This window comes from Branchiostoma lanceolatum, chromosome 11 (assembly GCF_035083965.1).
Source record: "Branchiostoma lanceolatum isolate klBraLanc5 chromosome 11, klBraLanc5.hap2, whole genome shotgun sequence".
In the NCBI taxonomy this organism is placed as follows: domain Eukaryota; kingdom Metazoa; phylum Chordata; class Leptocardii; order Amphioxiformes; family Branchiostomatidae; genus Branchiostoma; species Branchiostoma lanceolatum.
The window spans coordinates 6088886-6106688 of NC_089732.1; the positions used below are offsets into that span (position 1 = coordinate 6088886).

Consider the following 17803-nt stretch of genomic DNA (forward strand, 5'->3'; position numbering starts at 1 on the left):
CCACTAGGCGGTTACCAATCAGCAACAACTGAGCGACCAAAAATATCATCAGAAGTTCAAAAGGATTTCATTGATAAAGAAGTGTATTTTGTGCATTGTTTTTTAAATCATCAACTTATTGTGTTGGAAATTGCAGTTTAACATAATACATAGTTAACATCATGGATCATAGTCAATCTATCAAGTACCCGATCAAATTTTGATCACTCAACAGTCTCCATCTATATTGGAATAATTTCAATGGATTTCCTAATATGCAGCATCCTAACATGTGTGACTTTTAGAAAGAGAGGCTTTATCTCGACCCAATTCCATCCAAAGCGAGTAATCCATCATGTTCCCTTCCATGGGAATGGAAAGGAATGGGGTGGGTTTGCTGCTGATCCTCCATGCTCAATAGAATCCTGTCAACTTATCAAGTCACCCTGGTGACGTGACTTCAATTTTTCTACTACAAACCCAGACTCCAGCACCAAAGTCTAGCACACAGCTGTACAGTACAGACAAGCCGAGATGCCCCACTGATTTCAATTAAGATCATTTGGATGAGCTATTTTGTGCTATACTGTAATTGCATCTAAGTTCGCATGGTTTTTATTTCGCGCTAAGGCCAAAATGGAGTGTTTGCTGTGGTTTTGAATGAATGAATGGTTTATCAAAATTGAAAGAACATTGCAGCCCCAGGCTGAATTGAGTCTTTTCTCACAGACAACACGTCATTAAAAACTTTTAAAACTGTACAATTACATGATCACATCATAAGTGAAGCATTGTCAACTACTGGCCTATTGAACGTATTGTAACATACATGTAAAAGCTTTCCTTTTTCATTCAAAATGAAATAGATAATCTATAATATGCCGTCATTGACTACTTTGACAAGGTAGGGTACAGATGAGTCCCTGTATCAATTGGTTTTAAGTTCACGGCAGCGCTATAGTCACATACTGCTACAGTATTGGACAAAAATGTTTGCGATGGCTTTAAGTTTGCGGTGAAACCATGAACATAAAACCACTGCAAAGGTTTCTGAAATTACTGTAACAGTAGATAAAACACATACATGTACAATGCCTTCTGAAACTTAAACTTGGCAGCTATTTGGAATTCAATAGGTTCAATAGAATATTTTGAGTCGTGGACCATTAAGTTGTACATAAAATACGGAGCAGATTTTAAAACCTTATATGTGGTTAGTATCACTATTTTCTGGTCACGATTAGCATTGGCATTTTGAGAGTGAATTCATCCAAGTCACTCTAAACAAGGATGGTTTACAAAACAGGAAATATGTATGGAGCCATGTTTGTGTTGAAAGTATAATCATCTATCCATCTATTTTGTCTTTCTGTGAGTGCTTAGACTCCTAGCACCATGATATAGTTTTATATTATTACAAATGCTTACTTTGGATCTGGGATTTTCTCAGCTAAACCGAAGTCTCCCACCACTGCCGTGTATGTGCCGTCGTCATGGGTCCGAATCAAACAATTCTGCGGAAAAAAAGAAACAATATGCATATCATTAACATAGCATCATTTCAAGAGTATCCATGAATCCAGCCTTTTTAAATTCAGTTTATATAGAGCAAGATAGAGTGAGGGGCATCTCGGTTGGGGCTGCACCTGTCTTTCCGAAGGGACCTAAAATGGGGGCCCCATGTTCAAGGAGGTGCCTCGAGCACATTTAAGAGGAAGGGCTGGCAACCCATCCCTATAAAATATACCCTGCTACAGAAACAGTTAGGAAACTTGCTGCCCTATGTGCCACTAGGCACTACAAGGGTCTGAACGAACAAACAAACAAAGATAGATACCTACCTTAGATGTGAGGTCCCTGTGAAACACGCCCCTGGAGTGAAGATAAGTCATACCCCGTGCGATGTTCAGAGCTAGCTTGACTCGGGTGACCCAGGACAGGTACTCTGGTCCATCCAACAGTTCCTCCAGGCTCCCACTGTTCATGTACTGTTGGGAATACAGACAGGATAGGTTCATATTCATAAGATATTAGTGTTGGCAAGGAGTTTATAGGGAGACATCCTTGGTAGTGCTACCATCAAATCTAATACAAGGTAGAGATGGTACCGGTATGTCCCATGAGTGACATGTTCAGTAAGATTAGAATTTGATATTATACCGTTGAGTTATCATACCAAGAAGGTTATTGGGAGACCTCCTTGGTATTGGTAGTGCTACCATTAAATCTTCTGCAAGCTAGAGACATTCTCTAACAATCTATAACACACCAGAAGATTAGCATCGGTAGTACTCTAAATCTTATTCCATCTTCTGCAAGCTAGAGATAAAGAAATCAAAATCATGAATCCTAAAATTAAAAATGCACCATTGCATCAACACAAGATGACATGTAATTTCAGAATGCCAAGGTCAAAGGTCCAAACTCTAGTCTCACTGCCAGGGAAGGTTACAATAAGGCATCTCAGTGGTCCGAGTGCACATGTGCGGTCCTGATGTATCATGGTCTAGGTCAAAGTTCAAGATTCCTTGGCTGGTAGACAATTTCTATTTGTCTAGGTGTTTTTATTCAACAAACAGAGGATAACACTCATTTCAATGGCTTTCATTGATGTTTAAACCTTTTATCATGTTGCAGCAATGGGTGAAATATTTACTAGTGAAGAGATCTTGAACTTTGACCTAGACCACAATGCATCACTGACAAAGGAGCACTTGGAACTGTGAGATGACTTATACTATAAGTTATAGATGTACCACAGGAATTGAATCCTTAATCCACTACCTTTTACAAGCTTTAAGCAGAGAGAGGTGATTTCATGGTCATGAGCAACACTCTTTACCATACTGCTCTCTTTTAAGGTCGACAAGCAGAGGTTGCATGTTTACTTCTATTTGAACTTTCATGGCCGTCAAAGGGCATAAAATCTCGCACACATCATCAGTGGGAACTCTGCCGGCCAAAAGGTCATGCATGGAAGGGGGCTAATGGGGTTTATATTACTTGTAAGTGAATTATGGTACATTTGCAAATGGCATCAAAGAGGCTTGTGACTTTCTGTAGAGGTGATTTTCACGGGTTTAGGCAATGGTCGTAGGAAAATACTGCCCATAATAATAATGTTCAGTATTTGTTTTTACTGAACTTGCAAAATTTAAAAAAAAAAAAAATTTATTGTTAAATTTATGATTGCCATAGCACTCTAAGTTCTTTACTGGACCTACTCTCCAAGCAGAGGTTTTTGGAGAAGATAGTGACCATTACATCATATGCCCCATTTTCTGTCGGCAGAAAACAGCATATGATAAAAAGGTCACTCTTCTCCACTAACCTCTCTGCTTGGAGAGTATTCTGGACCTTCAACTTCAAGTTTCTCTCAATATCTATTAAATGCATCACTATTAATTACTGCATTCATACACATGATATCACATTCATGGACATGATAATGGTTAAGGACATATCCAAAGGACCAGACAAATAATTTATGACTTCATGTCCATTCAGCACATTCCAATAGACCATCCCTTTGTGTGGGTGACACAGCGAACAATGGTGACGCGTGCACGATTCATTAAGACAGACGACCCAGCCCATTGGTCTATACATATATCCGCCGTTGCTTAGCAACCACCGCAGCTGTAAACCTGGTAACGATGGTGTATATCTCATGGATACATTGGATGGCAAGAACAGGTCAGAAGGGGGACAAAACTTCATAAAAGTTACAAGCAACTTTTCAAAGTAATGGTCCTGGCACACTTCAACCCCTCCCTGTAAAATACTAAAAATATACCCTGCTACTAAAACAGCGAGGACAGCAAGAGCTCAGGGACCAAAGATTTGACGGATCGCTTAATGAATTTCATAGATAATTTTTGAAAACCTTTCGTGCGTTTTGTTGTCTTTAAAAAAATCCCGTTATACTTTTTACATCTACACCAGCTTTGGTCGCTGAACAGTCGCCTGACGATAACCATCTAGGGGAAAGCGGGGCATTGATATTGTGTGTCTCATCACAATTTACATGTATATTCATATAGAATAGGGAATGATAAATTAGATGCCTTTAGCATTGTTTCCAAAATACCATAACCCCCACTTCATCATATTCATGGCAATACATCATTCTTGTTCTCACTACCACATGCACCTGTACCTGCATGAAATACCAGGGGATTATGAGTCTGGAAAACCACCTTTTGCATATATGTAGCCATTTTTCTCCTTCCAGAAGATATTTCTTTCATCGTTTTGTTCGGCAACACCAAACTTATGTGTTGGTTATCGGATTTTGAAAAAATACTGCTAAATTGAAATATCAATTTGTCCGAGGGCTAACATTTTTAGGGAGTGAATATACATGTAGTAAGATGCACGTTTTCCTTTAATACAACCTTCTGTTTTCATCTTGACAGCTTGCTCAAATTCTTACTCTGACATGTGTGCTTCTACAGGCTTTGGTAATAGAGATACATGTACATGCATTACAGCACATAGCAAAATATTGTGAATACAGGTATTAAATTGATATCAATAAATATCAGGTTATGATTTGAAAACAAAGCAATATGTCTAGAAACTGTACTAAATAAAAAAGGGTTTACATATATTCTGGAAGAGCACGGTTATATCATGCAGTAGAATTTGTTACTTAACTAACTGAACCTGGCAAAGAAATAGATGGATTTCCTATATACAGAATTCTATATTAGATGTCTAATTGAATCAAATAAGAGCTCTTGGCCTTGTTGGAATCAATGGGGAATAGGATGTTAAGACTATTCCATTCAAACGGGCAAGAAGACATTTGAAAATTAAGGAATAAGAACTATTCAACACTGCAGAAATGTCAAGATCTACAATAGGATTGCAGCCCTGCCTGTCCATCAATTTTCATAAACATTAAAATGATATAGTTACCAATTTCCAGAATAAGCAGATGTGAATATATATTGTAATTTTGTATCCAATCCAAGTAATATCTATGCCATATTTGTGTGGCTAAATACCATATTACATACTAGTATATACAATTCGCTTCAATAGGAAAAATCCTAAACACATCATAAAAATACCCTCCATAAATCTATATATGATTTTCCCAACCCTGTCCAGCAAAAGGAATGTTTTTTCAATACTACACCTTTGTCCACTTTCACTTAATAATTGATACAGCAACACCTTGGCAATATTGGAAGCTTAACCAAGCGAACAAGGTATTACAAGTCTCACACGCACTTTCCTTCTACGTGTACCTTAGCAAATGGAAATCAATAGAAATGCGATGTCTTGTGTGCTTCGAGAGAATGCATCTGGCCTAGATTCCGACAACAGCAACTTAACGTAATGCGGGATCTGTTATACCAAAAATAAACATCAATTACATGAAATATTTTCTCATATTGTATAACATTTCATCCTTACATAAGGGTGGTCTCAAGGTAATTATGCTGTCAAATTCTTTAAAGCCATTTTATTTCCCATGGTTGCCATAATATACAGCCATACATATATTCTACAGATATATATAGAAAAGATAGATGTTTAGGTCAACACCAATTGGCAATTCCCACCTGGGCAATTGTGCAAATCATATTCTAAATTATAATCCCTTATATTTCTTGCAGTTCCACTGAAAAATATCATCAGGAAAATTGCTTAAACCCCATGGCTCCACTAAATTTGACTGCCTTATCCCCAGCAAAGCTCGCATTTTAAGTGCATATTGATTTTTTTATCTCCTACCAGCCTAACTGCAATGTAATCACTGAAATAATATTTTTCCGTTCAATTTGCTCCCCATTTATAAGTGGTTCGCTTGGCAAATTGCTTGCTATTGGGAGGGTATTCTCAATCACTCTGTGAGGTCATCACCGAACACCCCCCGTCATTATACAATGAGTGACAAATTCCCTGTCCAAGCTTCAGCATTACATGTAGGATATGATTGATTTTGTGAGGATGGTATTTGGAACAACCTATTTTTCATTATACCTAGTACGTGTCATGCTAGTAGATTGATGATTCTAGTCTCTATGTCACATTTCTGAGAGACTGTCAGTCTTGAATTGTTTCCAGCGGTTTTATTTTCATGTTTTTTTTTCAGCGCCTGTCCAACGCGAAATCAAGGCACCGTGAATAAGTGTTTGTGGGCTACAGTATGGTTGCGACCGCGAACGTTAGAACACCCAAAAACTTTATTTTCAACCTTTCAGCAAAATGAGATCCCCGCGAATATGAATAAATTTACAGTCTAAGAAATTGTCCTAAAACAAGCTGTCTTATAACTTGTGTATAATTTAATCTTACAAACAGATTTTTCAGCAGCTATATTGAGCCTTTGATTTATTGCGATGCAGTTTGCCGGGATTTCTTGCTGATATATGATGGTGTTTCATAAGTCACTTGGTACTTTCAGTGCATAACACTTCGAGCAATTTTCATATTCAGTTGGATTCATCAGTATCCAAGAACCACAGGGGAATAAGATGAAGATATTAATCATACAGTTATGGTTATGTATCAGTTCTAACATGCACTCGTTGGGGATTATAAAACAGAAGAATGACTGATAAGCGCTTAGGGGTCTGTGTCTTTTAGCTGAAGCATCTCTTGTTCATATCCCATTTGGAGAACGTTATTACGAATGTCCATTTCCAAACTGTCTCCTTCGGCAGAAATGACTACATTCCGACAGGCAATTGACCGTCCTCAGCCATGTATGGCTATTAGTATTAGAGATCTGACCTACATGAACCTTGTCAAGGTCATTATAGGTATTCTGAAAATGTGTACTCTCTCTCAAAAGTAGTACTGTAAATGCATTTAAGTTTGCGTGGTTTGTATTTCGCGTTAAGGGGAAAATGGTGTAGTTTTAACTTCACGGCAGTGCTATAGTAACATACTTCTACAGTACTGACTAAAATGTTTGCGGTGGTTTTAAGTTCGCGGTGAAACGGTCGCTGCGAAAACCGCAAATATAAAACCATCGCGAACATTTCTGCATTTACAGTATTCAGGTTATCTATGAATGTCTACCATTACAAGTGGATGACAGGGTATGGGATTAGGTTTAGGGCAAGGATTTGTTATTGGTTCTCCAATGTTTCCACCTCTTACTTTGCACTGTCTTAGTCATTTTGCAATGCCCTATCGACCTCAGTGATATGTCAGGCTTTGTAATGTTCTATCAAGTGGCTTACAATGTATCTAATGGCGTGTGGAAAGCTTCCACTAGAACATTTGCTGAAAGCAGGCTATGAGGGATGGAGGGATGTTATGGTGTTGGAAAAATTACTTATTTTCCGAGAGCTTGATTTTGCTATAGAGGGGAAACGAGTTGTTCACAGTTGAAACAACATAACACAATAGAAGGCCTCTCACCATAAAAACCAGGGGATCAATTACTCTCCAAGCAGAGCATGGGTTTCGGCTGGTTTTTTACATGTTTTTAGGCGTTTTTGTCTGGCTTTCTACTTTGTCATCTTTTTTTTGTCTAGCCAACCCAACATGTCAAAAACCAGCCGAAACCCATTCTCTGCTTGGAGAGTAGGAATCAATGAACGTAAATGCTAAAGCCACCACAAATATTTCACCATTGACAGTAAAAGTTTTCATGAACTTTTAGGAGAGACAGGAATTAAGCATGTTTTTTCTTGATTTTCTATTTCTCTTTCCCATCAAAACCTCTTCTACCCATCATCTTCTTTGAACCATCCCTATTGTGTGAGAAGCTATAGAAGGGTTAACAGTGGTTGGATGGCGTTGGCACTTAACCAACAAGAGGGGCCTTTGATGGATAAGTTAATTCTTTACTTCTGATCTCTCTCATCCTGGGGTCTGGGCGCCTGCGCTAATACCCTAGTCCCCCCTTCAGAAGAGGTATATGTTTGCATGCTATCACCATCACATCGGGAAGACGCCTGTGGAGCCATCGAGTTGATCCTTACTCTATACTTTTCGAAAGTGGACGACTCAAGCTAGGCTTTCCCGGAGAATTTGCATCTAAATAGGTTTGTCAGTCTGTGACAGCTCTTCTTGCCTTGATGTGTTCTTAATGTATTCTATGTAGCAATAGCGCCCTTCTCAACATATATAAAAACGTGGTTAGAGAATTTCTTTGATACAAAGGACATATCTTTATACTGCAAATCAAAAAAAACAATGGGCGTCTTCATAAATGTTATTGTCATGTAATTGGTCGTAAACACGAAAAGAACCAAAGAATGTAAAATTAACCTAATTGGTAGTAAAAGGGCCTATAACAAAAACAAAAATTAGTAAAGCAATCGAAGGACAGATCACTATGATTTCATATATATTCTATTCTTTGGTAAACGAACAAGGCTGGACTTTGTCTTTCTCTAAGCATATTACGTTACGTTACCCTCCAATGAAGTGTTTATTGTTGTGTCCAACTCTAAGTCAGCCCCAATATAGCTATCTGGGAATAATTTCATCAGGTTGGTGAAAATGACTCCTTGGTTAGAATAAAGAACTTTGATACTCTTAATATAGGTATGTTGTAAATGTATAACTTGATAAGAGAGGCAATCCTTCAATAGATGGATTATCAACATGACCGTATATATTAAATGTACACATGCACACCTTTGCATATACAGTAGCACACGCTACTGATATGTACATGTAGAATATAGGAACCAAACTATTGACGAAATTTGTAAACGTCTGCAAAGTCCAAACTTTCATGTTTTTGACCTCATTTTTTAAAATTCCTTAAACTCCAGTCAGACAGATTGAGTCCTTACAACTTGCACAGACTTGCACATATTGATGCAGTAATGTCAAAGCTCGGTATGCAAATATTAACACAAGGACCTTAGCACATGGACTTCTGTACCAAGGTACCGGCTTAGTAATATTTGGGCAACTGCTATTGGTGGTTGTTGGTTTAAGTTTAAAGTCCCAGTCCAAATTTCACTTAGATAAACTCTACACAGGACTTTTGTAGAACAAGTGACAATCCTCTGACATACTTTTACCACAAAATATATCCCAACAGTTTCTAAAATTTTTAATCTAAAGGTAAACGAACAAGACTGGACTTTGTCTTTCTCTCAACATTCTGGGCAAACATAGGGATAACAATTGGTTCCACCTATACCAGTCTCCATGTCTGCTATATATATAGTATGACAGATGAGAGTTAAGTCTGTTTATAAGTCCATGAAAGCTAACGTTTGGTACAAGGGTACGTATGACACCGCTCTTCGGCCTCAGCAAACACTTTTACCCTTTGACCTTAACAGGAGGGACAGGGACTAACCAAACATGGAAGAACCTTTTGTATTAGTAAATGTATGGTGCAAACTATATTGATTATAAAATCTTGTAAAGTCATAAACATGGCAACCTGAAAAGATAAAAGACATTTGATTGGTTCCGATTTCTATCCTTCAGCCTGCTAGGGTAGCTGTTTGGTACCAAATTTGTATTGGTTATGGCATGGAACAGCAGGGAGAAGGTAAAAAATGCAAGAAGCAATACTTGTCCACATGATAGCTTTGCACTACAGAACAGCTTTATTCTAAGGCCCTTAAACCAAGGCCCAAACCAGGGCTGTTTCCAGGACCCATACCTCCGTCCCAGGACAGAAAATGAGAAATTAACTTGTCGGGACGGAAAGAAATTCCACCCCATCCGTCCCAAAAATCTGAACTTCATGAAATGAAATTAATGGAAATGTAAGATTTAAAATGAAAGATTTAACTGTAAAAATTAACAATGTCGGCTCACAAACAATGAGTGGGACGGAAAAAAACTAAAAGCTGGAGACAGCCTTGGTCCAAACTGTCTACTGGGACTCATCACTGCACTTGGCACCTTCGCTTGCTGTCAACTGTAAGCAGTTGGCCATGCGCAGAGCTGGTGTTTCCACAATGTCGGCTTTGGTTTGGATCAAACAAGACGGGCAGACAGGGACAGACGATGGACGGTCGCCCTGGCGCCAAGTCAAGTTGAGGCTGGATCTTAGGGACAGTCTAAGAGTAATCACCCTGGGGGGGGGGGGAAGGTTGGACAGTTCTGCTGCAAATTCACTACTAATTTTCATGGGGAAAGGGGTTTTTCGCAGTGTCTTAAATTTGTGGTTGACATGAACACGATTCTGTACTACAGGAGTAAAACAACGAAAACCCATTTTCTCAGTGTCATGATTTTGCGACAATAAAACCGTGCACATTTTTCAAGACTTACAGCATTTTTTCTCTCTGTTCATCCAGTCATGCCAGTCTTCAATTTTCTTAGCATTATTGTTCTGTCAGCTTTTTCCTTGGCTGAGAATTTTTTTTTGTTCCCTTGTTTTCGAATTTGTTTTTAAATCCCTCCTGGTAGATCTATTACAGCAAAGTTTTGTACCGAGAGGGTTTTCGCTTTGAAACACAATCTGCAATCCAACAACCTTGGCCTCTCTCTAAGATGTCTGATGGCTACCTATTAGTAGTGTCTAGCGATACATGGTTCACTGCCCTCTGTGAAAGAGTAACTGTTTCAAAAGACATAACAATCACACAACCAATACAGTTGCCTTGTAACATGGCAAACTGATGGTAGCACTTAGCAATGGTCACAAATATAGTGCCCACTTTACCGTCAATGTTGCATGGGACTACTGTAAATGCATTTAAGTTTGCATGGTTTTTATTTCGCAGTAGGCAGAAAATGGTGTGTTCACGATGGTTTTAAGTTCACATTTGAAATAATAGTAAAGCTACAGTCATAGGTGGGGAAAAAATTTTGAGGTGGTTTTAAGTACGCTGAAAGTTCACCACGAAAACCGCAAACATAAAACCACCGTGAACGTTTCTGCATTTACAGTAACTCTAAGTCAGCCGGGTTTGCATTTCTTTAAAAGCCGAAGCCATTCACTTCAGAGCAATACCATTATATAGATACTGATGCCTGTAAATCTTGTGCATAGAACACATCTAAGAGTCCATTAAGAATCTAAGTAGCAGTAACTGCTGGGTATTCTCTGTTCGCCCACACAGTTAAGAGGAAAGAGAGCTTGGCCGACTGCCATCCCTTTCTTGGTGTTTTTACTTCAGAGACTCAGCAACCGTGATGCTTATCCAGCAAATTACCATGTAAACCATTAGAAAGGACCTCTCTCTCTGCTTGTTGTCTTTCTTCTATTAGCAGGTGCACAGCGTTATGTAGTTAACTTCACGTATGGGTCAACAGAGGTAACCTTTAGCTTGCAATAGGTCATGCAACATGTACATAACATATGTGATGCTGACGTGTTCTTCTTCTTCTTTCATGTTACCAAGGATATTTCCACAATATCATAGGAAAAAAGATCTCTAAAGTTGTAAAAAGACAAAATCAGTCAAACTTCCATCTATACTTTGTAAAAAAAAGGATAGTTAAACTTACCTCAGTCAGTGCATGCAACTGGCCCTCATGGACGCACACTCCCATGAATCTGTGGAAAAGGAGACATATGGGAACAAGGTAAGAAGAGCGATGTTGCGACATCAAACTAAAACAGGAGGAAGTCTGTCTGTGCAAACTTTGGGTTGCCTGGACTCCTGTGGAAAACAAACCGGTAGAATCTATAAATAAACGCTGAGGCTGCAGCTTTCAGACCTTGACTTTGGACAGGAGACAACTCCTCCAGACTAGACTATGGCTGAGATTTGTGGACACAAGTGAATAATGAAGCCCTGGTCATCCAAAAACCGTCCGAGCAGCAAGCCAATACAATCAACTTCCACAGCCTCCAAACTATCTTGGGATCCTTTCCAAATAGACTTAGGATCCTCCTTTATGGACAGGAACAGGCTGGCAAAGTACGATGCCTGTTTTACGACTAAGTCAGCAATTTCTCTTGGGAGAATTTGATGGGTAATGCCAAGGAAATTGCTACTGCTGAGTCTAGAAACCTCTTCTGTTCATACTAAACGAACATTATCTTTTATTGTACAGACATTTGCTTATCCATTCCTAGGAATTCTTATATGTTACTATGGCCAACATCCAACCACAAGCTACTACATCTGGAAATGTCTTAATAACAGGATGAACCAATCTCCATTTGTTTTCCTACTGAGAATGTTCATAGACCTTTCATGGATCATATTGCATGCTGGGAGATGTGGGGAACCATGGGTAGATCAGGGGAGCAAACAAGTGCAAATGTTGAATCTGGTTTGGTTGTCATGGTAATGGCTTTGTTTGCCCCAGCTACCAATAAAAGGTAAAGCAGTCATCCTCAATTGAGGTGAAGCATGATGCTTTTTCAAGTAGGTAGTTGTAGTGCAATGCGGCTACTCTTCTTGATAAGTGTGTTGGGTTCTTTTACATGTATAGGTTTGATGCTTGAGGCTTACACCGAAGCTCCCTCATACACGGGGCCGCCGGCTTTACATCACCATCCAAAATGACTAATGCGATCCCTTACAACATGTCCGAGCTGAGCCGACCCTAGGATCGAACTAGGGCCCCAGGATCCACGGAATTTGATCCAGATGGCGAAGCTACCCATAGTGCCCTGCATCCCCCAGCATGCAATAGGTTCCATGAAAAGGTTTAAGAATTTGAAAGCCTGTGTGATGATTCTGACTTTAGTCTGAGATTACCTGAGTATGTTGGGGTGTGAGAGTCTGTTCATGAGTTGTACTTCCCGCAGCATGTTGGGCCGGTTACTGCTGTTGGTGTTCATCTTTAGCACCATCACTTGACCAGTCACTCTGTGTGTCACCTGTACAGAAAAACAACAACAACTTTCATTAGGTACATATCTATACAATAAAAGTGAATTTCAGGAATTTTGAACGTAATTTTAGGAATTGCACAATGCTTATTTCCTTCATGTAACTAAAATTGAAGAACAAACTATACAAAGGCTTATACATGTACATAAAAAAATCTGTATACAAAAGAAAGTGAAAGAAGTTATGTACATGTACTATATCTCTGTGATGCGGGCCGGAAAAAGAGTTTATTTCAAAACATCTGAAAGTAATTTTAGGTGTTGAACAATGCATGTTTCATTCATTCTAACTAAAATCCAAAGGCTTTATACACATCACAAATTTGTGTACAAAAGAAAGTGCAGGAAGCTATATAGAATATCTCTTTGATGCAGAATTATGGTACAGAAAAAAGTCTTTATGATCAGTTTCTTTACGATTACAGTAGCACACCCCCATGATTCTCTATGGTCCATCCCTAGTGAAAAATCCTCTGACCACTGTCCATTAAATCAGCTATCAACATCCAAAGGTCTTTTGATGCCACACTTATCAATTATACATAGGGGGCACAGCTATTGATTGCATTTTTCATACACCCCACCTGTGATAGTAGCATAGAACACTGACAGGTAAAAGTGGTTTTACTGACTAAATCTGACCGTCGCAATCAAATTCGCAGACAGAACCATCAATTTCTGTCACGGGTGATTCCCAAAGGCATCTGGTAGAAGACTAGATTAGACTAATGTAAAAGTTACATTCAATGGTGGCAGCCTTGATAGTTATTGATTGATTGTATTGGTAGACAATGACAGAGGAGTCATTTTCAGGACGTTTTCTAGACTGTCCACAATATTTTCATCGGGCGGTCGGATCCAAAGCAGATAACATTTTTCAAATGAAGAATCCAAGGGCACAAATTACATAGTAATAGTAGTGGGTTTGGTATAAAACCTAGTTCTGGTATAAAACCTAGTTCTGACAGATCTTTTCGGATCTGCGAAAAAGGTCTATGGATACAGCGACAATGTGGCAGACACCTGTGTACAAGGCTGTCTCCAGGACCCGTCTCTCCGTCCCAGGACGGAAATTTGCTCCTGACAAAAAAAAATGTCACCCTGTCCGTCCCCAAAATGGGAACTTCATGACATGAAATTGATGAAAATGCATTTTTGTAGGCTTAAAATGACAGATTTAAGATCGAAAAACAAAACACTGCCTCCCAAACAGTGAAAGGGATGGAAAAATTTTTAAAGTGGAGACAGCCCTGCCTGTGTACCATAAGAACTGTAGAAACCCCCCCACACACATAGTACACACAAACAGACAGATTGGAAACTTCCTCCGAGACTAGGGAAGTGTAAACGTAGGGCTTCCTCAAAGGGAACCATGATCGCAGCTTGTGACGGAATAAAGAGTAGTCACAGGGACATGTTTGTCAACAGTCGGAAGTAGAGAGGGATGACCACACGCGGTACAGATGGTTCTGGAGCAATGTCTGCAGACAACAAAGCTGCAGCTGACAAATAAAGGGAAAGTAAATAACTTCAAAGCACTGGGTCATCCACAAAATAGGTTATTACCATACTGTAGTATAGGTCATGGGGAAATGTCAAAATGTTAGAAGGGGAAGAAGCTTGTACGAACTTCACACATCGTTAAGTGTGATATAACCAGCTGCTGCCGCGCAGTATGCCTGAAAAGCTGGTGTGTTATGCCAATGGCAAGGACAATAACTCATTAGGATCGTATATGCAAATGTCACTAAAATGTAAATCATGATAGGATGGTTCCTACTCTACTGGCTATATAAATACAGATACAGATCTATAACTTGAGTATTATTCCAAAAGGTAGTTTCAAAGAGCACAACTGTGCCAGGAAAGACTTAGATCTATCCCCATGTCTACACAAGTCTACCTGCAGCTACATTTGTAGACTGTAACTGCTGTGTAGTTCAATACCAATCTCACAACTTCACCCCCAAGGCACCTATGGATATGGATATTTACAACCTAGCTACACCGGAGACATGGCAGGCAGCCAGATATGGAGATTGGAGTATATTTCACCTGAAGATACAGGCTGTTTGGTAGCTATAGCTTGGTTGGTTGGTTGGTGCTGTACGAGTTCCCTATGCAATTATTATGACATTGACATTTGATTTATGACACCTTTACAACAAAACCTGGTTATCTTAAAGCTTACCTAAACAAGCATACAGCATGTTTCGTTACACTTGGACTTGTGACTGAGACCTCAGAAAGATAGTTTCAACATGAAAAGCCAAGGCTATTGTTCCTTGATGTGGTTACAAGTATAGATCTATAGCTCATATCATGCATCCTCCCGGTCAATGCGCACATCCCTGCATATTTTCAATATAGCGTTTTTCAAATGCCAATAAGGTCATTTCTAACAACATTTCTAGGAGACACACTGCAAAGCTATCGTCATGGTTTACACCTTAAGAATTTCTTTACCAAAGATATGTTCCGCTTTCCTTTAAAGTTTTAGATTAAGATTCAGACCATCCCTCAAGAAAAAAAACATGACTGTTTACCGAAAGCCCTTTCAGCTCAAGCCAAGTTGAGCTCCAGGGCATGACTTCATTCTTGGCAACTAAACAAAGACAATCACAATCTTTTCCTTCCTTCTCAGACTGCTGTGCTGAAAGCTTTTGATGTGAAAATCCGGGATGCCTGGCCAAATCACGAGACACAAGCATGATACTTTCCTACACGAGTAAAATAAACATGATTCTGCATACAGTACTCATGTTCAAGTATTTGCAACTTCTGTACAAGAAAAATTGATAGAGGAATGACACTGCAACTTTTCTTACTTTACAATGTATCTAATAAAAATAGTATCATTATGAGCTCAGAAGACAATAGAAATCTAGGATGTCCTCTGGGATTTCTAAACTTTTGAAATGCTATTTTCCACATCATCATAATCAGAGGAAAATTTCAACTCAAAACTAATACTATAGTCATAGATCATATACACACTGTTTCAATGCAACTTCTCCAAAGTTTTAAGGCAGTGTCAACGTTCTGACAAAAAATATATTAGGGTGCCCATGTACACATGATTTGAAGGCGTCTGCTGCCAAAAATATATAGGGCGCCCATAGACACATTTGAAGGCGCCTGCTGCCAAAAATATCGTCCTAAAGACGCCAAACACGTCTGGCGGAAAAGCTGAGGTACAGATTTCAATTACCACACTTCTGGACGTGTGAGAAATTACAAGTAAGCCTGGTAGGATGTTTCTGTATCCAGGCCATGGGTGACTTTGCATTTCCCTGCCCCAAATTGCTTTCTCTGCTCCAGTAACTGTGGAGTGATACGACCCAGCACCATCACTCCCTGATTGAAAGGGCAGCGCTCAATACGCGTTACTTTTTCATTTGGCTCCAAACCATCTCTGCAAACTGGAACACTTGGCTGGGATGGATCCCAGGGTTTCTCTTACCGCCACTTTCCACTACTCTAAACAAAACTGAACAGGACAGTGCCTGGTGACTGTAAATATAATTCTAAGTTTGCGGCACTTAAATCTTGCGGCAAGGTGAAAATAACAAGTTTGCAGTGTCTTTAGGTTTGCTGTTCAAGACTGCTGTAGAAACGGCACATGTTCACAGTATGCTACTTACTTGCAGTGAGAGCCTGTAAACATTTAAACCACAGCAAATATTTCATAACTTACAGTATGCTCTTCCATTACACTTACAGTTGTTTTTGGGGCTATATTTGACGCACCCTATTAGTATTAAACTTTTCTTTAAAACTGTTCGACCATTCAACATACATATGTCAATGCCAGAAAACTGTAATAAACAAATCATTGAATTTTTATGGCCCTAGGGCCAATACAAGATAAATATGGCCTGCACAGAGATGTAAAGAAAGAGTTCTGTATATTCATAATTATGTTGCGCCAACTATATACAACTATATCATATGGCCTGAGGGCTATAGAAACGGAAATGGCCTATGGGACCATCCTTTTCACGGGAAGGTGTGGGAAGATTTTATTAAACAGATGGTGCACCTGTCACCTGCTACATCCCACTTGTTGGTGTGAAAATCCCAATCCTATTTTGTAACAAAGGGAAAAAATCCTTAGTTCCTGTATGTCCTTAGACCAGCATTGAATTAGAAGCTTTACCGAACAAAAAAGGCATCTTTTCCTACATCATCTGACTGAGATTACGGTAATTCGTGATAAGTATGTCATATACCAGGGCTGTCTCCAGGACCCGTCCCTCCGTCTCAGGATGGAAATTTGCTTGTTGGGACGGGGAAAAATTCTATTTTGTCCATCCCAAAATCTGAACTTAATGACATGAAATTGATGAAAATGTATCATCGTAAGCTTAAAATGACAAATTTAACAAGGAAAATTCAAGACATTGGCTCCCAAACAATGAGTGGTATGGAAAAAAATAAAAGCTGGAGACAGCCCTGTCATATACTCTAGAAAATGAGGAGACATTGTCAAAAGAAGATGACACAACATTGTAAGCATACTAGTATTACTAGCGAGTCAGGCTGCTTTCATGAGTGAAAGGGGATTTTTATGACACAGACTGAAAGAAGTAAAACCTTTTTCAAATGGTAACAATGAAGTATAGAAAAAATGTGTGGGTATTTCGTGCCTATTTCCTTGAAAAATAACCTGCAGCCCCACACAAAACTGTACCTTCCCATCTATAGTATAACCCTCTATTACATATCACTTGCGTTAAGTGCTTGAATTGCTCCTTGGGGACTATCAAAAGGACAAGGATTCCTTAAGGTGACTCTTAAGGTATGTCCCAAACAACGCCCCCTCAGGTGCACCCTAGGAGGACATTCCACCAGGTGACCTAGCACAGGTGCTACCAACCTTGTCCCTGTGTAAATTTGTTCTGCACCAAGTGCAACTGACTTAGTCACTCATTAGCTACATGTACCTTAAGCCTTTAACAATGCTTCGAACTGCCCACCTGAGGCAAACAATTCACTGCAGGTAATACCACCTCCAGTTTTACCACAAGCCGACTAATCCTTAAGATCAACAAAGTTGTTGCGCAATATTAAGGGTAGGGG

The 17803-nt window shown here is 39.3% G+C and overlaps 1 protein-coding gene across 1 annotated transcript in view; it reads right to left on the reverse strand.

The window, feature by feature from the left end:
- Window positions 1-17803, reverse strand: part of LOC136444800 (dual specificity testis-specific protein kinase 2-like) — a 41122-nt gene that overhangs the window by 7297 nt on the left and 16022 nt on the right. Inside the window, exons 2-5 of the mRNA XM_066442542.1 lie at window positions 12588-12709; window positions 11383-11431; window positions 1821-1967; window positions 1408-1493 (exon numbers count right to left, since the gene is read on the reverse strand). Of these exons, the coding sequence (XP_066298639.1) occupies window positions 1408-1493; window positions 1821-1967; window positions 11383-11431; window positions 12588-12709 (404 nt within the window). The remainder of the gene's footprint in view (window positions 1-1407; window positions 1494-1820; window positions 1968-11382; window positions 11432-12587; window positions 12710-17803) is intronic.